Here is a 24,799-nt window from a genome sequence, read left to right on the forward strand (position 1 = left end):
ATTGTCGGAATGTAAATAGATAAATAAATTACACCTCCACTATTTGACAAATATGGGAGTTAGAATACTCCCAAAAACACCTTTTTTTAATTAATAAAATTAATAAAAAAAATAAAAAATAAAGAAAAAGATATATATATATATTTCTTCTTCTCCTTATTTTCTTCTTCTAATTCTTTCTTCTTCTTCTTTGAATATTCAATCATGACCGAACCAGCAAAACGTAGTGGACGCCTTACTCTAGGAAGGAATGCAATGTCAATGAACAACATCAAAACCCCACCATCTCTGCGCTCCATTGCACGTCTTGGTTCATCATTTGCCCAAATCTCACTTTCTCCAAGTTCATCAACCACAACGATCCAAGACGATGACACGATGTTACAAGACATTCTCAACGTCAGAAAAGCACTCGATCTCTTCTTAGACTCCCGGATCCCCGAGGCAGAAGCTATCCTTGCGCCACACCGCAAAAAATCGATGTATTATTCACTAGGTCATGCTTTCATTCTCTTCCTAAAGAGCATGATGACCTTCCAGCAAACAGACATCCAGACTGCTCTCGATGCTCTCAAGGACACGGTCCAGATTGCCAATGGACTGCGAAGAAAGGACGGTAGCTGGCTTGCCTGGGTCAAAGGCAATTCGGTCAATGATATCAAAGACATGTCCCGTGTACATCGTCATGCTGTAAGCCAAATCAATTGGATTACCCTTTGCTTTTGATTGACTCAATTGAAAAAAATAATATATATATATTAGGAGCTGGTGTTTGCAGAATCTTATCTACTCAAGGCACTGCTCAGTATTCTCAATGACGAAAGTTTGGTTTCATTCTTGAGAGAAGGTCTCCATGTGAGAAACAGCTACAACACCTACAAAATCCTCGAAAAATATGTCAGTTTTGTTGACCAAGAGGCTGCAGAGGGAAAAGATGTCTCGGCCTATGGTCTCGATGATCATTTTACATCAGGTGTAGCCTTGGGAGTTGGCTGCTTCAATATCATGCTGTCCATGTTACCAACATCTGTGTTGAGAGTAGTAGAATTCATTGGGTTCTCAAGTGACCGTGCTCATGGGCTTTCCATGCTAGAATCAATTGGAGGCTGGGAAGATTACCGTGGTACAGAGGGGTTACCTACCCCGCAAACACAGGACGAAGGATTACGTCGCCAGTTCTGTGATATGGTCTTGATGGCCTACCACATCATGCTGTCCAAGGTGGTCCCATTGTCAGACGCCGATCCCGAAATTGCCTCCAAGGTCTTGGCCTATAACTTGGGACTCTATCCTTCAGGTGTCTTCTTTTTGTTTTTTTCAGGGCGCCAACTCTCATCCCTTGGCCAATTCGAGGATGCTAAAGATCAGTACAGACGGGCAATTGATACTCAAAAGGACTGGAAACAGCTGCAACACATGTGCTTTTGGGAACTAGGATTGCTACATCTAATGCAACACCAGTGGCAGGAAGGTGCCAAAGTGTATGCGATGCTGACCATTGAGAGCAACTGGTCCAAAGCCGTCTACACATACCTCGAGGCCACTGCTCTTCACCTCTATACCCAAAGCCAGTCTCGTTCAGATCCCGTTATTGTCAAGAAGGTTGCAACCATGATGCGTTCTGTCGACGGAGCCAAGCAAAAGATTGCCGGAAAATCTATTCCACTTGAGGTTAGTCCATTTATAAATATAAATATAAATATAAATATAAATATAAATATACTTCTAGCAAATTAATCTGTATGTATATACATATAATTGAAATGGGAATTAACATTAACATTACATCAGAAATTTGTTGCTAGGAAATCTCGCAAGTTCATTAGCCAGGACAACTATTTGGTATTGCCCGACTTAGAGCTACTGTCTGCTCTCGGAACTCTAGAGTTCATGCCAAGTGAAGTACTGCGGTCAAACATCAACCGAATCAACAGACTTCTCGAGACTCTTCAGTCCACGCGAGATGATGATATTTGCCTGGCACACTACTTGCGTGCCCAATTGACACGACTTTTGATCGACCGTAGTCCCCAAGCTTCCCGTAAAGTGCTCGAACAGAACCACAAGGTGTCGATTGATACAGTGATGGCACATGCTCCACGAGTAACACTCGACCACTACATTTATTATTTTACACACTATGAGAATGCGCGCATGATGATTTCCAAACAACTTTACACAGAAGCAGAGACAGAGATCCAGAGTATCCTGCGGACGAGCGAAAAGCGTAGTTATAATATGGGAGCCACATCCCGCGCAAAGAGCAAGTATAGTCTTGAAAGCGTATTACTGTTCAAATGTCACAATTGTCTAGCTGAGATTAAGGCACTCAATAATGATAATGATAACAACTCAGGATCCTCTTCATCCGATTTTGAAGACGCCGTCCAAGAATTTTAACCAAAAAACAAACAAACAAAGAATATACAAGCAAACAATCAATTAATCAATCAAATCCATACACACCACACACCACATATTACACATTATACACACTATACAAGCACGTATATATCTTTTTATATATATGTATATATTATTTGGCATTCAACCCCCCCTTTCTTTCTTTCTTTTTTCATTATAGTCATCACATTTTAAAATTTTCAAAAATTTGGCGTTTTCCATCAGAATTAGCAATAAACGTATCGCCTTCGAATAAACAGCCTTCCTTGATAAGTTTGGAGCGCTTATTGCATACCAATTGTGAATCTCCCGAACCACCAGCAAAACCACCAATTGATAGATTAGAGGTAATTACTCTATGACATGGTACTGGCAAAGGCATAAATGGATTCACTCGCAATGCTTGCCCAACAGCTCTAGGCCCAGATTTGAGAGAATCGCTGAGAGACTTGTAACTAGTAACTTGACCTTTTGGGACCTTTTTTTTTATGTATGTATATATATATAACAATAAAAGAAAAAGTAGTTGCAAAGTAAGTATTAACAACTACTTTAAATATATATATGTGTGTGTGTGCTTACCTGTGCACATAAATCATATACTGAATACTGAAAGTCTGTTATGGGTTTGTTTGTCTTTGGGTTTATAAAAGTCTTTCGATCTTTAGGTGTTTTGGGAAAGTACTTGACAGCTTGAAAAAGAAACAAAAAAAAAATACAACTGTTTGTTAGGCTTTGAACACTTTGCTTTTATTTTATTTATTTATTTTTTTTTAAAAAAAAAGCAAAAATAAAATAAAAATATTATCTTGACATTCGACTGCGCAAATGACCATTTCAAAGTTTGAGATTCTTACTCTCAATGTCGTCTTCCACTTCAATAATTATTTTAGACTTCTTGCTCAATTTACTGACAGAAACTGTTTTTGAAATAGCATTTGCATTAGAAGAAGTAGAAGTACGGGTTGTACGTTTGGTTTGTGTGGTAGACGGCATAATGTTAATTTTTAAAGGCTCTAATAAAAATTAAAAATTTAAAAAAGGGGTAAGAAATATAAAAAAAAAAAATTAAAGACCGAAGTGAAATAAAAAGCATTTTGGCCGTCTTTCTGTCTTCAATATCTGGGATTTAATCCATTATTTTTAATCTCAGTTAATATCACTTTAGTGTTTGTTTAAAGTCTGTTTCAATTACTCTAGCACCTCTTGCTCACTCTATTTATCTCCTTTTTTCATATATATATATATATATATATATATACAGTAAATAACACATTATGAACAAGCAACTTCCGTTGCACAACAAGGAGCATAAGAATGAATATGCCTGGACACGAAATTATCGTACATTCCGCAATCAGATCGACCAATTCCCTCGCATTGCCATCTTAATCTTTGCTGCAGTGATTCTACTTTTATTGGGTTGGTCACGATTGCCCATCGATTCACCGTATGTGCCATTTGAAAACGTCTCACTATCGGGAGAAAGTGGATACAACATCGATCCTGAATTGTGGTCACCTCGGTCGGTCAGAATAGCCAACGTTAATAACAATAATGATGACCAGACTGCCTTCCCAGCCAGTCTTTTTACCACCACCGCACTCTCGAAAAACAAAATGAAGCCTGTTACTGCTGTCCTTCTGCGGGTCTCGGAAGACGAACAGGATATGCATACACTTGTACATCATTTACTTGGCTATCCATTTATTACCGAAATCTATATCCACAACCTCGTCAAATCCAAACCGTTGGAGCTGCACGCCCTTGCGCTCAATATCACTCTTTCGAGTGCAGTAAATATCGAGATCTTCGAGAGTGACGAGGATCTGGATGACATGGCCCGGTTTACTACATGCTCAGTCGCATCAAACGCACACTGTTATTTCCAAGACGATCTGTGGTTGCACCCGTTTATGGACAGTGCTTACACCAATTTCTTGCAAGCACCAAATCTTGTGCATTCTATGGCACAACCTCGTAACTATGCAGACCACCTAAGATGGCGTTTTAAAAATGAAGGTAGACAATAGTAATAACAGTGGAGATATCTTTGGATACGACAAGCTAAACTTAAAGTGCTTATTTGTTCTTTGTGCGTGTGTGTGCTTTTGGGTATTAAATATAGGGTTGAATATGCATGCCGGCTATGCTGAATTAGACACTGGTGCGTTTGTGCCTCGTTGGAAGGTCCAGAGTTTTCTTACACAGCTGGGCAAATCTGGTATGGGAAAGAGTCGTTTGCGTCGTGCAGATCGATACTTTTCAGTGTGGACAAATCAGTACCCCTGGATTCTTGAAAATCCATTAGTGTCTCTTCAGCCTGTCGTGACCAATGCTATGATGGCAAATCGAGCAAACATTCAGCAAGGATTGGTAAATACATACATACATACATACATACATATATAAATAAATATAAGCAGAGAAATAGATAGACATAGAAATGCAGTAACGAAATACAAAATACAATTAGAGAGATCGTGCATTATTTTGATACTACCTGCAAAAAAAAAAGAAAAAAGTAGTTTAACGTTCAAAGTAGTATGATGCCATGAGACGAATGCAGCGTGTATTAGAAGACGATAAATCATTAGCACCCAAGGATTACTTTGAGAGATTTGAAGATGTTCCTGTTCCATCGCAGAGAGATGTAAGGTAAGTTATTGTAAACTATTAATATTATTTATTTGATTTGATTTATTAATTTATTTAATAGATCAGCATGTGCTAATGATAAGTGTCTATTTACGACCAACATGAGTCCTTTCCCAAGACCAGAGGACATTGAATTCACAAAGGAATTCATACCAAATCTGCACCACCTTGATGCCCTTTATGAAGATGGTGGATTTGATCTTCCACAGAAACATTACTGGAACACCCATTCTTTTCACATGGCAGTCGATATGGACCCCCAAACATGTTGGAACACTCACAAAAGTAAGAACATGAAGAATAATATACGAATACATATGAAATTTAATTGAAATTTGAAATTTGAAATATATATATTGTATTGTAATGTAATGTAATGCAATGGTGTGTTATGTAATGCGTGTGCTTATTTGTTTGTATTTATGTTATAGGTCCTCGCGCTGGAGATTATTTTGGATTGGCTATAGTGGGAGATATTACTGTTCGTCAATTGACTGTTTTTAGTAGCCAAGAACTCAAGCGCCCAGACAAGATGTTCAATGTGTTTGTTAAAGAAAATGGTGTTAAATGGGCAAGTTTCTTTTTCTCTTTTGTATACCAAAACAATAGATGAATATAGAAATCAGTAATGGATAGTATTAAACTCTTACTAATAAACTTTCTTTTGTATGTATAGGTGGAATGCAATGTCTCAAGCTCTAGAAAAGCCCCTGTGTCACGTAATGCTGTACTAAATCTTAGTTGTCCTGGTGTAACGAGCATAAAAGCCATCAAGGTATCCTTCCAAGAGGATCAAAAAGAGCCATTTGAACTTTGTGGGCTTGCTCTTGATCGTTTCTTTGTTTAACATCGTTTTAGATTCATTAATTAATAAATTATTCGATTTTTTTTGCCTTTCCAATTCAAAAGTTTATTTGAGTAATTTTGGTGTTATTTGTGGGATAAAATGGGAGGGATGATTGAGAAGGTTAATTATGTATGTATCTGTGGTTTATGTTATACGTTAAAATAAAGAAAGAGAAAGAAAAATAGGCTATAGGCTTTATAGGCTTATAGACTAGATGATCCAAAAAGATAAGAGATTGGGATGAAGAAGTAGAAATAATAATAATAATAAAAAAAAAAAGGTCAAAAAATAAGTGGATATCTTTTTTGTTTGTTTTTTTTTTTTTTGGTCATCACTAACTAATTTGTTCGTTTGTTCGTTTGTTCATTTGTTCATTCAATTGTTCGTGTTGCGTTGCGTTGATTTTTAGGCACCCACATTTGTGATGTGATGGCGGGACAGTGCCTCTGCCAATTGTTGTGCCTGGGCATTTCTTCGGGAAGCAAAATTCTTGTCTGGCTCGGGGCCTCTCGGCTGGCGAATTGGGTGAATTATTCCGCTGGAAGAAGGAGTGGAGGCTCCACTACCAGAACCGTTAGAGGCTGAATCAGACATAGGATAAGAAGAATGCCTACAAGTTTGTTTGTTTTTTACATTTAACCACAGTTCATTTAGTTTCATTACGCCTTTAAAGAAAATATCACAGAGTTTTTCACAACTTTTTTCTTTTGTTTTAAAATAATAAAACAGTAGTGTGCTGTTTATACTTACAATGTTGTCTTTCTATAATAGCTGCTATCTCTCTTGCCTCCTTCTGACAATTGACTAAGCCGATCGCGGCTGGTGCTCGGACGCAGATTCACACGCGATGTTTTCTAATCGGTAACACATTAGTTCCAAATAGAGCATGACAATCATCATAGTTGGTGCGTGTGTGCGTTGTGTACGTTGTGTGCGTTGTGTGCGTGTGTACGTTGTGTGCGGGTGTATTGTATTTATATACCCACTGATAAATAAAAATGTATGTATTACTTACACGCAAGTGCTGTGAACCATTATTGCTAGTCTTCTTGGCAATGAAGATTTGGCGATCAGGGCCAAATCCTTCAGAGTAGTGCGAAAGACCGAGTTTCTCAGCAATGATGTGAGCGTCTCGTCGTTCCTTCAGGCCCATGGATTTCGACAGACCCATCTCATGGCGGTTCTGGTCACATCGGAAAACGAGCATAAGGTCATACAGCTGAAGTACAGCCGGGTCGTTTAAATCAAGGGAGTCTAAATAATATATATAAGTCAAAGATTGTGATAATGATGATTATTATTAGATTTATCCAATATAATATAATCTAAAAAATACTATTATTATTATTACCATCGTAAGTAGGTTGAGAGGAAGAAGAGGAGGACTGTGCGTTGGACATCTGGCGCAAAGAATGGCTAGATGATTTGCGCTCGATTAGCGACTGGGACAATGAGGAGACCAATGGAGGAATTATCATCTCTGCTGAGTCTCGCTTTCTGTCTTCCTTTTCTTTTTCAAGCGCAGTTGGAAGCACCTTCTTGTACTCGACACGGATCTTGCGGCCCCCAACCTCGAGTCCGTTCAATGCCTTGACTACGATCTCGGTCTCTTGAGCGGTGCGGTAGTTTGCGAATGCCAGACCACGGAATACACCGTTATCAAAGTGGTAGTTGAATGCATAAGGTGGAGGAGTATCCAGAGCACTCTATTAAACAATAAAAAAAAGATCGGTTAATTAAAATATTACACATATTTGTGTTTTATCTTACCAGCATAGCCAACAGGGCATCTTTCTTGACTGAGAAAGGAATATTTTTGATAACCAACGCTGTTGCAATCACTTCCGAATCATTTCCAACGGGTCCAATAAGAGGAGAAGAAGGTGCGGGTGGCGAGGGTGGTCGAGAAGAAGGCCGAGACGAAGGCCGAGACGAAGGGCGGGAGGAAGAGCCATTAGGATCCTTTATAGGATACTTCATTAGACCTTTTGTTTCTTTTGATTATAGATCCTTTATTCTTTCTTTTACCTTTCTTCGCACCTGGCGAAGAGACGCAGGTCGTGAGCGAGGAGAGGAAATGATATCAGCCATGATTTTATTGAGTTTCGTTTATATGATATTTAGATAGAAAGATAGGTTGAAAGTGTGGTAGTGATGATGATGATGATTATGATAATGAAGAATAAGAAAGGCAAAAAAAAATGAATAAAAAAAAATCAAAAAAAAAGAAAAAGGAGAGGGGGATGGGGTAAAAGGAGAGGCAGAAAAGCAACCAACACCTAAAAGATTCACAGCTCAAAAAGAAGAAGAAAAGAAGAAGGCCAATAAAAAAAAATTAAAATATATATATAAAAAAGAAAGTCTATATTCTGAGTTTTAAATATATAAAGAAGAAGAAGAGGGGGGAGAGAAGGGGAATTTACAAGGCAAAGCAAGCATATTTTCGTCATCCTCGCACAAAGTATCATAATTTAACTAGGGACAGTCCATACTAATGGAAAATATATTAGTTTTCCGTAATACTAATTATAAACAATTTATATATTCCAAAGGCCCTAATAAATAAATAAATAAATAAATAAATGAATAATAATAGGGATATTTATTTATTTGTGCATTTGCTTTTGACATCGGCCAATGTTTCCGCAATTTAACCACTAATATTGTTGGATATATTACTTAAACTCCTATAACTTTTTTTTTGATTTATATAAAAAAAAAGAGACCATAATGAATAATTATTAATTATATTGAATTTATTAGCAGATACTAGACTGTCCGTAGTGGCTCAAAAACAACACTAATAACTGTAATCAAATATCTCTATTATATTTTATATGTATAGAGAATAAAATAGAAACTATATTTAGTAGGTAGGTAGGTAGGTAAGTTTGTTGTTGTGATGGTTACATTTGAGTAGTAGAAAGGACCAAAAAAAAAGGGGGGGCAAAGGATTAGAATTAGAAATAGATAGGCTTGTGTATATATATGACACCTGATGTGTAGACTTTACCCATGGGAATTAGCATTAGAACACAGCAGATACCTCTTTAATTTATCTTATTATTTTCTGTGCTAATATCATAGGCTTTTCCTTCCAAAAGCTTTACAGTCTAACGGACAAATAACCTCTTCAAAAATTCATATATGAAATTCAATGCAGCAAAAATAAAAAATAAATTTTTTTCTTTCTTATAGCTCTTTAAAAGATTGCATGTGTGTGTGTGTGTGTGTGTGCGTGTGCGTGTGTTTGACAAGTATAGTCAAGGCAGTTTTAGTCAGAGAGTTGGTGGAGTTAATGCAACAACCTCCACGTGAGAGGACTGTTTTCTTCCAAAGCCTATATTTCATCAAGCGCGAAGCCCCGACACAACCAAAGGGAAGTCTTGCTGCTTGAACGATATTCGGATGGCATACGATTCGGCTGCGGGTGTACCGCGCAATGTAAGCCATGTCCAAACTCAATCACATTCTCATCATTCTATAGGTATTCACTCTACCAACACCAACCGACATTACTCTCACTCCTTTTTGGTCAACCATACGCCAAGAAGAATGTTTCTTGCTCCAAAAGTACTCAGCTCCGGGCACACCTCTCTTTAAGAGTCTAATAAGCACCATAGCTAGTGTGTGAGTTACATAAGGCTGCTGTGTTCAACTTATATAGCACAATGAAAAACGAAAAAAGAAACAAACTCTAATATTTTGTTATTAAAAATAAAATGAAATAAAATGCAATATATATATATATATATATAGGTTTGATACAAAACAATCATCATATCGAATTCTATTTCAAAGAGAAGTCAATTGTACTTGTCTGCAGATAGGTGTTGCCGAAACAGAACAAGCAATTGAAGCAGCCTGGCTATGGATCCAAAAGAATATGATGCCAGAGTTAGATACAATCGATGACTCGTTTCAAAAAGAGGGATGGGTTGTAGAAAAGATGAGCATGGTTGTAACAACCATAGGCAAGTAAATCCTATTGATATTTTTATTTAATCCACTTGGAGGTATATTTTATAGAACCCTTTTTTTTTACCTTTATCTATTAGATACTGGAACTGATGAACTATCAAGCGATGAAGGTGTCCGGAATGCTTCCCGAACATTTCGACAGATCTTTGATGTGCCTTCCTCGGAACGTCTTGTTACTTGTAAATAAAGTGGTCTAAACAAGAAAGAAAAACAACAACAGGCTCTAAAAATGTTTCTCTTGTCAAACATCAGATTACTCCTGCGCCTACAATGGCAGACAAGGGTGGCTTTATATAAGTGAGAATTATCTTGGATTCTATTCATTTTTGCTCGGTATCGAAGCAAAGACCCTCATCGAACTAAAGGAAATCCAAGACATCGCCAAAGAAAAGACCAAACGAAGCATGTTTGGTGACAGTCTAAAGATCATAACAAAAGACAAGGTCGAGGTAAACACAAGCACACACAAAAAAAACAAATAAACAAACAAACATGATTGTTGTTCTTGCTTTATATAAATACAAAATAAATAAAGAGATAAAGGAATAAAGAAAACATTCGGCCTATTTCTTACATTGAACAACCATAGTAGCATATCTTCACAACATTGTTTAAACGAGATGAGGTAAGTTAAAGCAATGGTGTTTTATTATCAGACCTCAAGTATCAAAGTCAAATATCTTCAACTTTTTTTTTAAAATTTTTATTTTTCTTTGCAAGGTCTACGATCTTTTGGTACAGCTGACCGGGCAAGCCATGCTGAGGTTGTTGAAAAACACAGGTACAGATGCACCAGGTGCTTCAAATACTGTATTACGTGGTCTACCGGTACCTTCGACCAGCAGTACCATGTCTCCTCCAAAACCACTTACCCCTAGAAACGAGTCTGGGCAGTTGATCAGCCCACTCAAGCACGACCTCGCGGCCCAGAAGAGAAACACAAGCTTCTGTCTTCACTTCAGGTTACCGTTAGAAGAGCAGCTGGTAGATGCTCTGGAGGCCGACTACACCCAGAAGCCGCCGTCGCATACCCAACAAAGTCACCCTAGAATCACATCTACCAACAGAGCCGAAAGGCGATTAGAAAACAAATGCCGTGGTCGAATTTATCTCTCCGAGACATTTCTGGCCTATGAATCTCAGGAGCGGTTGCCCCACCCACAGCAGCACCAACCATTCTGCTGGTTTGTATTGCCGCTTTACACTATAAAACGTGTCGATCGTGTGAGTACGGGATCGTACACAACCTTGTCGGTGATAACATGGCACAAAATGGAACATATTTTCGAATTGGACGTAAGTTAAAGAAAAAAAAACACATACACAACAACCAAAAAAAAGGGGGGGACTTGGTCCATGCATCTATAATACCATACTGCATTACACTTGTACATAAATTTATGTTTAATTTTTTTTTCATAGGCACTCAAGACAGCTTGTGAGATCTTCTGTAATGCACTACGAAATCACCTAAAAAGTCAGACTGGAGTGATAAAGAAATTAAAGCAATTCTTGACTACCTGCGAATCCGAGCAGCTGGTGTCCACAAAATCTAACCAGCTTGTAGATGTGGATGATCCAGTCGGCGGGCTAGGAATGAAATTTGGCTATCCAGGAGATGCTAGGAAGTCAAAAGACCGGAGTAAACTCAACCTGTGGCGTCAATACTTTGAAGGTAATAAATGGAATATAATATAAAGAATTAAATTGACCTAAATTGGGGGTGGACACACACATACACACACAGCTTATCTTTTGATATTCTTTTTTTCTTCTTCTTACACGTGTTAAACTTCCTTGCTGAGCAGAAAACGGAAGAAACCTGACTATGATGAAACTACCGACATTTGGTAAACTTGTTCGGGTCGGTTTACCCAACAGACTCCGGGGTGAGATCTGGGAAGCCTGTTCTGGGGCAATGTACTCGAGGTTTGCCAATCAGGGACTATACGAAGAACTCTTAGAAACCTACAAAGGACAGACCTCGGTATCAACCGACGAAATCGAAAAAGACTTGAATCGGTCATTACCTGAATATGCGGGATATCAAACTCAGGAAGGAATCGACCGTCTCAGAAGAGTCTTGACAGCATACTCATGGAGAAACCCTGAACTAGGATACTGTCAAGCAATGGTAATTATTACTGTTATTATGGGCATATTAGTAGCTATAGTAGTAATAGTAACGGTATTAAAATAGACTTTTTTTTGGTAGAACATTGTAACCTCGGCTTTGTTAATGTAAGTTTGTTGTACCGAAAACAAAATTACAAACAGGTCATGTAATTTACGAGTCATTTGTAGCTACACAACAGAAGAACAAGCCTTTTGGATCCTTAACATTCTCGTGGATAGCATGTGCCCTGGATATTACAGGCAAGAAAGAAGTGGATATGCTTAAAGAACTTTGTTGCTTCCAAATACCCTTGATGGGTTGCTTACACATCATCTCCACTTTAGTACTTCCATGTACGGGGCCATGCTCGATCAGATTGTCTTTGAACAGCTGGTAGAGCAGACCATGCCAATATTGTGGGATCATTTCAAAAAGACCGATGTGCAACTTTCGGTTGCCTGCCTTCCATGGTTTCTGAGTTTGTATGTCAATTCGATGCCACTCCTTTTCGCATTCCGTGTACTCGATTGTCTCTTCGTTGACGGTCCAAAGATACTATTTCAAATTGGGTAAGGAAATGTGCACAAAATACTTTACAAGAAAGAAAAGGAGTCCCCCCTCCCTAAAAAAAAAAAACACACACACACACACACAAAACCTTTTTTTGCTATCTTGGCTTTCTTCTTCTTTTGGTATTTCTTTAAAGAAACACTAAATTAAGCTTCGTTTTTTTTATATAACAATCATAATTGACTATTGTTTGTTTGTTTGTTTGTTTGGCTGTTTGTTTTTATTTATCAGTTTAGGTAAGCCAAACTCTACTTACACTAAAAAAAACAACAAAACAATTATTAATCTATTCATATAATGTAGCTGTTCTAAAACTCAACGGAGAAGAGCTGTTACAGACCAAGGATGATAGTGCCTTTTTAGATATCCTCAAGAGGTTCTTTACCTCTCTTGACACCCCACTTGATCCCAATTCAAAGCACACTAAAGCAAAAAATCTGACTGTAAGTTCCTTTTCTTTTTTTTAAAAAAAATGTACGCTCATCATAAGCTAGCTCTAACAACAATTATAGAAATTCAATCAAGTCATGCTTGTCGCTGTAAGTTTATATATATATATATATATATATATGTGTGTGTGTGTGTGTGTGTGTTTTATATACCTTTTATTTTCTCACTAATTATTCTGTGTACGTGTGTGTAAACCATCAGTACAGAGAATTCTCCCTAGTTACCGATGAGCTAGTGACTGAGAAACGAAAACAGAATCAATTCAAGGTTATTGCTGGAATTGAGTCTTATACCAAACGTTCGGCTATCCGACATCTCAGAGATATCGGGGGCTTTAACAAGGAAGACATTCCAACTATATACGACAAGTTCTTTGGTGCTCTTTACTATGCAAAGCCAAAAGGAGGAAAAGCAGAGACACATATGGATGTTGAGACCTTCCAAAACTTCTTGGCTAGTCTGACAGATTGGGCAAAGATGAAGGTGTCGGATGGTTCTATAGATTCTAATCTGGATCGTATGTTGGGAGCAAGCTTTATTGGTCGTGTCTTCAACCATTTCAACCACAACAATAATTCGGGCATTAGTTTCCAAGACACTGTACTTGGACTTAGTGAAATCCTTCACAGTGTAAGCTTTTTTTATATATATAATTAGGCTTTACTATATATCTTTTTCAACACTAGTTATTAATATTCATTTCTCTCTCTCTCTTCTATAGGATTTAATGAGTCAGATAGGTTTGTTCTTCACTCTTTATGATGAAGACAAAGATGGGCTTTTGAAGAACAAAGATATTGTAACCATGGCAAAAGAACTCTTTTGGCTCATTTGCCACACAAAGGAAGAAACAATTGCTTGGGACGCTGTCTGTAGTCTAATAGTCCATAGCTACGAACAGTCCGAGATTGCTCAAGGTCATCAACAGAATACTGCTATGCTGGCCCATCGACTGGCCGAACTGTCCATGACCGATCAATCGGCCAGTCTTCAAGAGCGAGTCGGTCAATTGAACGGTGTTCTTTCGGATACTGAGGCTCCAGATATCGAGCTAACCTTGCCATGTTTCCGCATGGTCGTACTTACAAACGAAGCGCTCGAGATGTTCTTTGACCATGGGTTTATAAACAGCTTTCAGTTGGTCAAATCAGCCACTGATCGGCAAAAGAGTCTTGGACGTGAACTATTCGAGAGTCTATTTGCCGGAGGACGACAACTTGCAAAAGAAACACCGGCAGCTTATCGCCCCAGACTCTCACCTAACCCTTCGCCGTCTAGCTCACAAGTCACACTCTCCTCCCATTCACCCAGTGCCTCGGTCACAAACCTCCGTCTATCTACAGATGAAAAGCCAGATGAAAAGGATATGTCGGATGAAATTGATCACCTATTGACAGAGCTTGGTCACCTCGATGTATAGAACTTTTTGTAATCATGCTTGATGTTCTGTCTTGCTATTATTTTTATTATTTTTATTATTGTTGTTGTTGTTACTATCATTTTATCATTTTATCATTTTTTTATTACAAGGAAACAAGGTCTTCTTTCTTATATTCTTCTTTAGTTGTTAACAATGATAAATACACTATGTATGTATGCATTTTCTAGTATTCAGTATGAACAATCAAAAGGTCTCTGGATATAAACATACATTAGAAAGGCGTGCTCATTTGTAATGAATAATACAAATGGTTATTTTTTATTTTGCAAATATACCATGGACCAAATATTGTCTTTCTCAAATTGAAATAATAATTAAGCTTTATTTTATTTTTATTTATTTTTTAAAATTCTTCTGTTGTATATTTATCATACAGACTTACGCACACATACACGTACATTTATACATATAGATATACACATACACATAGATAATTATATCCCTTTTTTTATGATACTGGCCTTTTTACTACTTTACACAATTAAAATCACCTTTTTCTCGGTGTCTCTGTTGCATTTATGTTTATTCCACTTGTGTCATACCCTCTTTTCCCAGTAAAAGATTCGTCCAGAAAACAAAAGTGCTGTGTGATACTATCCGAAATCCCGTCTCCTAAAAATCACAAATTTGAGATCATCAGTCGAGAAGTTATTGATGGACAATCACTGGTATTGGGCCGATTTGATAATAAAAATGTTAAAAGGCATGCTTTTATTGGGTTCCAGAGTCCATCAGTAAGCCAGTTTCATGCCAAGATTTTAGCAAAAAAAGGAAAGGTACCAGCAATGGAATATATACATACTTGCGTATTCATAAGATATTACCTTATAATAAACATATTTTTATTTTTACTATTATTAACTAACCCTGTTGTTGACAGCTTTACATCAAGGATATAAAGTCATCTTTGGGAACCTTTCTTAACGGGTATAGATTAAGCCAGAGTTTTCAAGAATCTAGTAGATATCCATTAAGAGATAATGACATACTTCAGCTAGGACAAGTCTCTGAAAACGATGGTATAGGTATGTTAGGTGAAATTTAGGTCATAAAACCGTCGGTTCTTTTCATAAATTTACGCATATATAAATATGTATATTAATTAATTTTGGGTTGGCAGATACAAATAAGCCTGTTCTCATGAAACTAAGGATCAGACAAAGAACTAATGTAAGGTTGATGTCTAGATTTCTATACTTTATAGTTTTTTTTTGCATTATTAATTTATAAACATAATAATAATAATAATAACAGGCATGGAATTATCATGGTGACTTGTAGATATGAAATTTTAACAAGGATATCAATGGCTTAAAGCCCTCATATTATGCACAATTCAATTAGAGTATATATATACATACATCTTTGGCTTCAGCATCAAGCATTATCAGTTCTAAACTGCTTTTTTGTACCTGACAAAAAAAAAGAGAGAGAATTTTGATAAAATTCATAAAATTCAACCTTTCTGCAATATATAGAATCAAATAAAAAAATGAAGAAATGAAAACACGTTTTGCTACAAAATCCTATAGATGAATTTCTTTAAAGTATAATATAATTACTAGAGTTTCTTTGTATGCATTTCTTTCCAGTTAATTGGGTCTTTGATATGCAAAGTAAAAGTATAGTATTAGAAATGTAAACGGGTGTAAGAATCAATGTACTTTATCTTGGATTATATGCGAATTCATTTTACCAGTCTAATAAACAGACTATATAGCATATTATATCATTCATTATGTTTCAAAAAGTACAATGCAACTTTTGAGCATCCTTAAAACATTGAAAGGTGTGTTGTAAACTCTTTGTATTAATAATGCGCCTTTTTGTTTTACCTTCTTTATTCAACATGCACCTTTATTGTATTTATTGCTTTAAAAAACACACTCACACATACTTACACTCATACTCGTAAACATCTTCCTACTCACACAAATAATATCCTTTATTATCATCTTTTATTGTTCCTTCTGATTTTGCTTCTGCTTCTGCTTCTTCTGCTGTTGCTGTTGCCGTTATTATTGATATTGATAACTCTAATGTATGACATTGGTTTACCTCCTCCACTTCCACCACGCCCTTTGCACATACCTAGAGAATTGTTAGCAAAACACACACGCACTATTCGTATTATTCCTGAAAATCACTCCTCTGGAAGTATAGATTTTGAAGTTATTGAAAGATGCTTAGTTCCGGGAGATACATTGACACTAGGAAGCATCACGTCGTGCGATTCAGGATACAGAGACATTGTATTTGACAGTGGAAAGGTTGATACGAGTCATGCTATGATATGGGAAGATAAAGGAGAGGTATTTACTTGTTAATCTTTGTATATATATATATATATAGTTACTTATATTATCTATCATAGCTATATATTCGAGATCTGCATTCTGCAAACGGAACCTACCTTAATGGCGTACGTTTGATGCCAAGCTACACAGTCCCTGGTGGATACATAATAAAGTCAAATGATGTTATACGGTTAGGGAGAAGTGTAAAAGATTCTAGAGATGGTAATCATAGTATAGGTCTTTACCTAAAGGAAAACAATATAGAAGCTAACACAGGTTCCCAGATTCTGAAAAGTGCGTTTTTATGAGAATCGAGGTAGGAGCTAAGTTAGGTCCACATATACCAAGGTAAAGTTTACATATATTTTCTTTTTTTACTGTAAAAAGAAATAAAAAGCTTACATTCAAAGTGACTTTATAAACTTTATACACAGACCAAAACAAACGATATACAAAAATCCAGTATCATGTATAATTTCTACAGATTCAAGTACACCATCACTGGGTAGTTGTCGTGTATGTCACCAGCTTAATGAGCCTTTACAAGCGTTGTTTGTTCCATCTTGTGTCCATATACTTCATTTCAGATGCGCAGAGCTACTACTAGACAATTATCCTACCTTTGAGTGTCCAACCTGTGAGAAAAAATACCGTATTAGCAGTACCCACCCTAATGGGCCGAAGCTTCAAATTTCTCAGGTCGCTAAAGATCCATAGCATATTATTCTCTCTTTTGTGTAATCTATATAATCTTTAAAGTTTGTGAAAGAGAGAGAGAATATAATTTAACAGTACTTTAAATCAAACTATTACATCTTTGACGAAATATTCCTACAAAAAATAATAAAAGATGTATTCTGTATTTTGTAATGTATCAATACCTGTCTACTCTCTTTATTTGAATTCAAATAATCTTTTGAACTATAAATATAATTGTGTGTGTATACATTAACGAATAGAGGGCACCGAGCTTTCACTGACATTTAAAGCACAAAAATGGTAGTATATAATGATTATTGTTTCATAAATACACCCATATTAAACTTTTTTGTGCACAGTATGTGTAAATACAACGAGGACATTATTTGTGTATTCAATTCACCACATCTTTCATGTCTCTCTTTCAAACAGGCATTTCTTTATTCCTTCTTATCTTTCATCTCTCTTCATTTTTTTTTCAGGTATCGCCTTTTGCTCCTATCTTATTATTTTATTTTTCATTCATTCATTCATTCATTACAATTCATGCCATTCACAATGTCCATTCGGATTAGCCAAATTCAGTTATAAATTTCAAGCCCTTGGCATTCTCAAGAATTATTCTGGGTTTTCCTAATGGACTTTATAGATAAAAACAACCTATACAATCAAACACGGTAATGAACACAATTATAATAAAAGACATAATATATTATATTAATCTTCAGATTTGTTTAACTAGATTAATTTTTCTTATAAGTGTGTCTGTCCTAATTACAACAATAACCTTTTCAATCAAGTAAAAAAAAAAGTTTAAACGCGTATTTTTTCATTAGAGTCAACAACAGCTTAAAAATTATTTTATTTATTTATTAAAGATATACATAAAGAAGCTATTCTATTTTATATGATTTCACTTAATGTTTTTTTACTAATGTAAAAAAATAAAAAGCATGACACCAAGTTCTTTGTCCCCGCATTACGCGGCTCAATCTCCCTCAGGACGTAAACCTGACTTGGTAGCGAAGGAGGTGTGGGAATGGTGTTAATCCGTGGCGTAAGACAACAACCGGGTTCATCCCAACTACCCTATCTCATCACTGAGAAGGGCCTGCGAACGTACCAGAGAAACCTACCACAAAGTAGCAGGGTCCAGCGTGTTCGACTACCAAGCAACACCGTCAGTTCCAAAGAGCTTCGAACAAGGATTTCATGAAGAGTCGGCAGTAAACTCCACTTCCTCCCCGTCCTCCACTCAATAAACTTTCATGATGCTAACTCGGCGGCAGCTTTTTTTAAACATTGCTCGTCGCCATTGTTTCAGAAATTATACAATTAAATTCACAATTCAGAACAATGTTGATCTGCGCCTCTAAGAATTAACTAAGAAGCTAGAGACGACGCACTTCCACTTTTTCCTGCACAGAATGGAAAAAGAATGTCTCCCAATCGACCCATAGGTAGCGCGTCAAACTCAACTACAGGCAATCAGGGGGTACCCGTCTCCAGAGTATAAAAAAAGCTAAAGAGAAGAAAACCGTGTCGGTTGAATGGGCTTTATTTTGATATACCCGCAATCTGCGATTAAAGTTTGGGACTGCGCTTTTTTTTTTGCCAGGGGTGTTTTTTGCATCCCACGTCAGAGCAGTGACATAGCTGTATACTCTTTTTAGTAGGATTGTGTAACTATTCTATGACAGTAGTAGCAGCTTATAAAATTTAACTAAAACATCTGTGCAAAACATCTTTGCAAAGTAAAGTGAAGCAAAGAAGTAAAGAAGTAAAAAGAGTAACGAATGGTTTAGTTTTAATCGGTATAGCAATAACTCTTAAAGTGGAGTACAAGTTTCTATAACAGTGATTCGTAGGTTACTCTAAACTGGTCTGTGCACTTCTTGTTAAAAGACATAAAAGAAAGTTTTCTTCTTCTTTTGCTTTTACTAGTAGACACAAAAGCAACCCAAAGGCTACTAAAAAATAAACACATATACACATTTTAAAGCAATATTTAAGCAAAAGTAAACATGTATATTAACGAAATTTCATCACAATACGATAGGTGGCGGAATGCCGAATTCCTGGTTGAGTTTTATTGATATGAGGTTATACTGATAGTTGAAAGTTTCATGATTTCCTATGGGTACTATGGAAAATAAGTAGTGTTTTTTTTTAAAGAAAATGCTGCAAGTCCACACCCTTTCTAAAATATTGAAGTTTGACTGTAATAAGCTGGACTACTAATAGGTTTTCAATATTTTATTGAACTTGATTCACACCAAAATTCATTATCATAGGGGTACTCAACAGTATTTTGTGCATAGTTTTAAATTTCTAAAACAAAATTATCGGGGGAATAAACTTTTACCAATGTAGAAAAATATCTCCAAGAAAAGTATGGTAAGTTGCTACAAGTCCACAAACTATCTATTAAAGTAACTGTATTATTTTTGACTTTTAGGGACCAGATATAATGATTAGACTTTTCATAACAAGTCACATTTAGGTGGTTTGGTAAAATCGAAAGGTAGGCTCCCATCAGAAAACATCGAACCCGTAAGATTAGCGTATGTGAATAGCCCTTTATTATCTTTATTATTATTTACTCATATGTACATAGTCAAACACTCATTCACCATAATATATCTCTTCCTACAATAAAGTACAGCATGGCTCGAGTGAATTAATGAGTATATATATTGTATGTGTTTGAACTGGAAATTACATAACTTGAATGGGATGGTGGTGAATGTTGTAGTATGGCTAAGTTTTTCGATGGGAAACATGCTGTTGTCGTTTATACAATACTGTTGAATTATATATAGGGTGACGTGAGCTTTACTGAGATAGGAGATCAGAACATCAAAGCCAAAAAAAAGGAAAGAAAATTGATGTAGGCATATCCTAAATATAAGCTGTGGTTTTGTGGATCTTGATTTTGATGTGTATTTTTCGATATCAAGCAACGATGGGATCGGATCGCCCCTTGGATGAGGCCGAAAATGGTAAAAGGATCTCAAAGAAGAAGGTCATGTACAGCCAAGGCCCAAAGAACAAGGATTTCTTTGGCGAGTATATAAAGACTGGACATTTTCTCTATTTCCTTTTTTTTTATGTATATCTAGAAAACCTCAGCAAATACCATCACTACTACCACCTTACCACCTTTCCAAGCAAACACATCCTTTACCATGCAATTATTCACAATCCAACAACACCTGAATTCAAAGCACCAGATTCATCAAACTCAAGCACCAGTCTCAAAGCGTAGCACAAAGACACCCACCAAGCGATCCACAAATCGCGTCATAACATTAACTTCATCCATGAGCCACTGTATTCGCAACCTATCATCAGTGAAGAAAGTATTTGGCTGCAAAGGAAGCAAAAAGACAGTCGCATCCTCAATTGCCCCCTCGCCTTACTCTTTCTCTGGAAACTCCTGCATTCCTGGTGTGCCTTGTGAAAGCGAATACTCCCCATCATCTCGTCGTTTATCAGACCGGTCAATGGCCTTGGACTCACTTATATTTGATCACCCTTCGGTTACTATTTGCCTTCGCCCAGCAGCCTATCGCTCAACCTAGACTTTCGTTCTTATACACTCACCAGAGCCAACTAAAGACAAAATGTACATACTGTAAAACAATCAAGCCAAACAAAAACAAAAATTATATCTATCTATCTATTTATCTCCCCCTTTTTTTTGGTCTGTAATAATTTAAAAATAAGCACACAAGGTTGTCCTTCTCCTTTAATCATTTTATATATATAATTCTGTTTTATTTTATTTAAAAGTAAAAAGTAAATAAAAGTACCTTATCAATGTACCTTCTTTCTGTTTCCAACAAAATTCAAAAAATAAACAAGTATATTTGATATACAATAATAACATTTTTAACTTTTCGATACAAATGGTGTCCTTTTTTTTTTCAAATATTATCAGCCATGTACAAAATTTGATAATACCAGCTTCTTTGTCTAGAGTACAAGTAGAGCCATCAAACATATTGTCTAATAGATATTTATGCTTTATCTGATATTTCGATAATTAGCTGGTAATCGAAAGAAGAAACAGACGCTCTACAAAACATTGTACAAGAAAATACTAGGTCTGATAGAAATAAAAACAAGTGATGTGTAGTCTAGTGTTCCGATTAAAGACATTTAAAAATTTCCCTGAAATATTTGTCTACTATAGTAATTATTCAATGTTTTGTTCTTTATTTCCAATACTAGGTGAATCAAAGGGTGGTCAATACTGATGATAGACTCAAAGTATCTGTAAGAAATTGATGATTCTTTAGTATATTAAAAATAAAAGAATTATACATGTGTATGTGTATGGACAGGGTGAACCCTCCCAGACCAGCTACCAGTTTATCAGGTTATACTGCAAAATAATAATTAAACAGCGACTAAAAAGGGCTTCATTTTAAGTAAGAGATGATTTTTTGACCTGTCGGAAAATTCAATTGACAACTGAACCTGAATATACTTTTCGGTTGATTACAAATGGAGAAATAATCTGATACTGTGAAGTGTTGCTCGTACACTGTTTCTGTGAGTGATAATAATATGGAATATTATAAATTTATTATTAATAAGCACAGTGTATATATATATATATATATATGTGTGTGTGTGTGTCATTAAAATAACTGCCGTTTTCTTATGTAGGCTTAATAAATAGGTTTGTTGGGATGTCAAACGGGATACAAGGTTTGGTGTATCATTTTGGCTGTTTTAGTCCGTCATTACTGTCACCAAAAAAAAAAGGGAAAAGAAAATTATGGCACATATAATATTTAATTACCCAAAGCGTGTGAAAATTACGATTGATGTGCTAAATCTTAATAGCTTTGATGTCTGCAATGTAAAGAGGATCACAATATTATGCTTTGCTAAATATTGACCATTTTATTGATATAATATTTGCTTGATTTGAAGTATATATTTTTATTTTATAAATATATATATATATATATATATTATGATTGTTTATGGAGGTTGGAGGGGTATGTAGGTTTATGAAAAGAATTTGATGATATAAAAGAAAAAAAAAGAGAGACTCGGATATCTCTAATTTAGATTCTACTAGATTTCTGAAGAGCAATCAGGCTGTCACTGCCGTAGTTATCCTGGGAAGGGGACCACATACGCTCGGAGACATATTGGACAAGTTCATCATGCGATGTAATGGCCTTGATTTCCTCCGACTGTGCAGACTCTTCATTTACAGACTCTTGGCATACAGCGGCAGCAACAATAGCAGACACAGCTCTGATGCGGGTCAAGGAGGGATAGAGCCACCCACGAGCCTGCTCTTCAGGTGTAAGTGAATCTGCAAGAGCCTTTGAAGCTGCGTAGATCATATTGTCGGAGATTACAGTAGAGCGAGCCAAGATTGCACCGAGACCAAGTCCAGGGAAGACATACATGTTGTTGCCCTGTCCTGGAGTACGGACCTCACCAGTGCTGGCGATAGTGTAAGCAGGGAATGCGGTACCAGAAGCAAAGATGACCCGGTTATCAGTAGACTCCATGGCCTGTTCAAATGTACACTCAGCAAGAGTAGCTGGGTTTGAGAGAGGGAAGACAATGGGCTGTTCGTTTATTTCGGCCAGACGACCAAGTACATCGGGTGTGAATGCGCCTGGAGTAGATGACAGACCGATAAGGGCAGTAGGTCTGACGTAGTTGACAATATCCATGAGGTCCTTGTACTGCTGCTCCTCGTTGTCCTGGCGGGCATAATATATCTTGTGTTGCGCAAGGTTATCTCCACGATCAAGTGTGACCAAACCCTTGCTGTCCACAATCCAGAACATCTTCTTTGCGTCTTCTTCGGGAATGTCAAATTCCTTTTCAAAGTAGGTCTGGATCTGTTTGGCTACACCAATTGCGGCAGAGCCAGCGCCATAGAATACGATGCGATGGTTGGTTGGCTCTACATTGGACTCAGAATGAACCTTGCGGATAGCATTGATTGCACCAGACAAGATAACGGCACCGGTTCCCTCAATATCATCGTTAAAACAGGTGATTTCTGACTTGTACTTCTCGAGGAGTCCAAAGGCATGCTCAGACGACCAGTCCTCGAATTGAATGATCATATTAGGGTATACTGTCTTGAGTGCATTGAGTACTGTGTCGACGGTCTCGTAAAATTCTTCATCTGCAGGACGGGTCTCTCTCAATCCAAGGTAGAATTCGTCCTCAAGGAACTTCTTGTTGTTGGTTCCCAGATCAAGCATAATGGGCAATGTTCTGCGAGGATCAATACCCGCACCAGCAACATAGAGCTGGAGCTTTCCAATCGGGATACCCATACCATTCACGCCAAGATCACCCAGACCAAGAATACGAGAACCATCTGAGATTACTGCAATCTGAGGGTCAAAGGCAGACTCTGAAGGGAAAGGACGATACTGACGGATGGTTTTGCAGAGTGTGGCATGATCAGCCTTTGTAAGATAGAGACCATCGGGAACACCTGGACCAGCCAAGAATGGATAGATATTTGAGTACTCAAGGCAAGCTGTTCCTACCGTAGGAGTGTAGATTACAGGAGCAAGTTCCTAGATATTCGAATTAGTTTGTTGTTTTATTGTTTTGGCTTTCTTTGTGCTGTTCACCCTTTATTTATTTACCTCAAGATGATCGACAATAATTTTATAAAATAGACGGACATTGGTAGTTCGCAATTGAGCCATGAAAATGTACTTTTCAATAGGGGCCTGTTTGGACCGAAGTTGCTTCAGGGCACGTTTCTTTTGGATCTCAAAGCTCTCGACACGGACTGGCATAAGACCAGAGATGCCTAATACTTGACGTTTTGAGGTCTCCATAGCCGTACCTAAAGTATGCATATACATATGTATAGGACATGTCAGAGTTATATTGACTTGGAATTTGATGTCCAAGAGTATCCACAAATGAATGAGGAGGGAAAGGGCTAACCTTCGTTAGAGTAGCTAGAATGAACGCCAAGTTCATTGCTAGAGTGTGTGGGAATAGATTCGACAGATGGAGGCATTTTCAGAAGAGGGATGAGATGAAAAGTAAAGCTGAACTGAAAGTCTTTTATAGTCATCAATCAACGGAAGGCGACGTTTGCGCTATCACGAGCATCAGCATGATTAAGGCTGATAAATAGTGGATTCTGATTGGACGATTCAGTTTGGCCGTTATTGAATCACTTATGCGCACCCGCATCCCCTCTTTCGATTCGCTCGCTGGGTGAATTTCCCCCTTTTTCTTTTTTAAAAAAAACGCATCTATTTCTCTATTCCATTGAGCACATGTCAATTTCTCGGGTGGTCTTTGCCTGGCGCACG

The 24,799-nt window shown here is 37.0% G+C and overlaps 10 protein-coding genes across 10 annotated transcripts; 7 read left to right on the forward strand and 3 right to left on the reverse strand.

The window, feature by feature from the left end:
• Positions 1-378: 378 nt before the first annotated feature.
• On the forward strand, positions 379-2,313 carry PHYBLDRAFT_87937 (hypothetical protein; the record flags this gene model as incomplete). The annotated part of the gene is made up of 5 exons (XM_018443681.1): positions 379-690; positions 763-1,120; positions 1,163-1,671; positions 1,792-2,203; positions 2,246-2,313. Coding segments are annotated over 5 exons (1,659 nt in total), but the record flags the coding sequence as incomplete, so codon positions are not given.
• A 274-nt stretch (positions 2,314-2,587) lies between these two features.
• Positions 2,588-2,881, reverse strand: PHYBLDRAFT_116629 (hypothetical protein; the record flags this gene model as incomplete). Its single annotated transcript, XM_018428532.1, has 1 exon — positions 2,588-2,881. A coding segment is annotated over one exon (294 nt), but the record flags the coding sequence as incomplete, so codon positions are not given.
• Positions 2,882-4,956: 2,075 nt separating this feature from the next.
• Positions 4,957-5,960, forward strand: PHYBLDRAFT_159877 (hypothetical protein; the record flags this gene model as incomplete). The annotated part of the gene is made up of 4 exons (XM_018434079.1): positions 4,957-5,061; positions 5,123-5,346; positions 5,493-5,632; positions 5,738-5,960. Coding segments are annotated over 4 exons (640 nt in total), but the record flags the coding sequence as incomplete, so codon positions are not given.
• Positions 5,961-6,234: 274 nt separating this feature from the next.
• PHYBLDRAFT_182885 (hypothetical protein) lies at positions 6,235-8,198 on the reverse strand. The gene is made up of 6 exons (XM_018438689.1): positions 7,937-8,198; positions 7,679-7,870; positions 7,260-7,614; positions 6,924-7,162; positions 6,659-6,762; positions 6,235-6,518 (listed from the first exon to the last, which is right to left on the reverse strand). The coding sequence occupies exons 1-6, from the start codon at positions 7,997-7,999 to the stop codon at positions 6,314-6,316; spliced, it is 1,158 nt and encodes a 385-aa protein (XP_018287261.1). The 5' UTR covers positions 8,000-8,198; the 3' UTR covers positions 6,235-6,313.
• Positions 8,199-9,306: 1,108 nt separating this feature from the next.
• PHYBLDRAFT_188392 (hypothetical protein) lies at positions 9,307-14,575 on the forward strand. The gene is made up of 16 exons (XM_018439493.1): positions 9,307-9,352; positions 9,396-9,538; positions 9,668-9,882; positions 9,967-10,068; positions 10,142-10,338; positions 10,482-10,514; positions 10,610-11,185; positions 11,312-11,564; positions 11,698-12,023; positions 12,105-12,130; positions 12,350-12,574; positions 12,807-12,811; positions 12,879-13,018; positions 13,088-13,114; positions 13,227-13,655; positions 13,747-14,575. Exons 1-16 carry the CDS (start codon positions 9,317-9,319, stop codon positions 14,443-14,445), a joined length of 3,432 nt encoding a protein of 1,143 aa, XP_018287262.1. The 5' UTR covers positions 9,307-9,316; the 3' UTR covers positions 14,446-14,575.
• A 409-nt stretch (positions 14,576-14,984) lies between these two features.
• Positions 14,985-15,747, forward strand: PHYBLDRAFT_149626 (hypothetical protein; the record flags this gene model as incomplete). The annotated part of the gene is made up of 4 exons (XM_018432306.1): positions 14,985-15,242; positions 15,347-15,491; positions 15,587-15,636; positions 15,721-15,747. The coding sequence occupies 4 exons, from the start codon at positions 14,985-14,987 to the stop codon at positions 15,745-15,747; spliced, it is 480 nt and encodes a 159-aa protein (XP_018287263.1).
• A 758-nt stretch (positions 15,748-16,505) lies between these two features.
• Positions 16,506-17,480, forward strand: PHYBLDRAFT_149627 (hypothetical protein; the record flags this gene model as incomplete). The annotated part of the gene is made up of 3 exons (XM_018432307.1): positions 16,506-16,778; positions 16,841-17,057; positions 17,248-17,480. The coding sequence occupies 3 exons, from the start codon at positions 16,506-16,508 to the stop codon at positions 17,478-17,480; spliced, it is 723 nt and encodes a 240-aa protein (XP_018287264.1).
• Positions 17,481-18,415: 935 nt separating this feature from the next.
• Positions 18,416-18,724, forward strand: PHYBLDRAFT_149628 (hypothetical protein; the record flags this gene model as incomplete). Its single annotated transcript, XM_018432308.1, has 2 exons — positions 18,416-18,467; positions 18,525-18,724. 2 exons carry the CDS (start codon positions 18,416-18,418, stop codon positions 18,722-18,724), a joined length of 252 nt encoding a protein of 83 aa, XP_018287265.1.
• A 1,703-nt stretch (positions 18,725-20,427) lies between these two features.
• On the forward strand, positions 20,428-21,046 carry PHYBLDRAFT_149629 (hypothetical protein; the record flags this gene model as incomplete). The annotated part of the gene is made up of 2 exons (XM_018432309.1): positions 20,428-20,487; positions 20,585-21,046. 2 exons carry the CDS (start codon positions 20,428-20,430, stop codon positions 21,044-21,046), a joined length of 522 nt encoding a protein of 173 aa, XP_018287266.1.
• Positions 21,047-22,330: 1,284 nt separating this feature from the next.
• PHYBLDRAFT_135836 (hypothetical protein) lies at positions 22,331-24,499 on the reverse strand (the record flags this gene model as incomplete). Its single annotated transcript, XM_018429748.1, has 3 exons — positions 22,331-24,040; positions 24,113-24,318; positions 24,423-24,499. Coding segments are annotated over 3 exons (1,777 nt in total), but the record flags the coding sequence as incomplete, so codon positions are not given.
• Positions 24,500-24,799: the final 300 nt, after the last annotated feature.

The sequence above is a fragment of the Phycomyces blakesleeanus genome (genome assembly GCF_001638985.1).
Source record: "Phycomyces blakesleeanus NRRL 1555(-) unplaced genomic scaffold PHYBLscaffold_22, whole genome shotgun sequence".
NCBI lineage: Eukaryota > Fungi > Mucoromycota > Mucoromycetes > Mucorales > Phycomycetaceae > Phycomyces > Phycomyces blakesleeanus.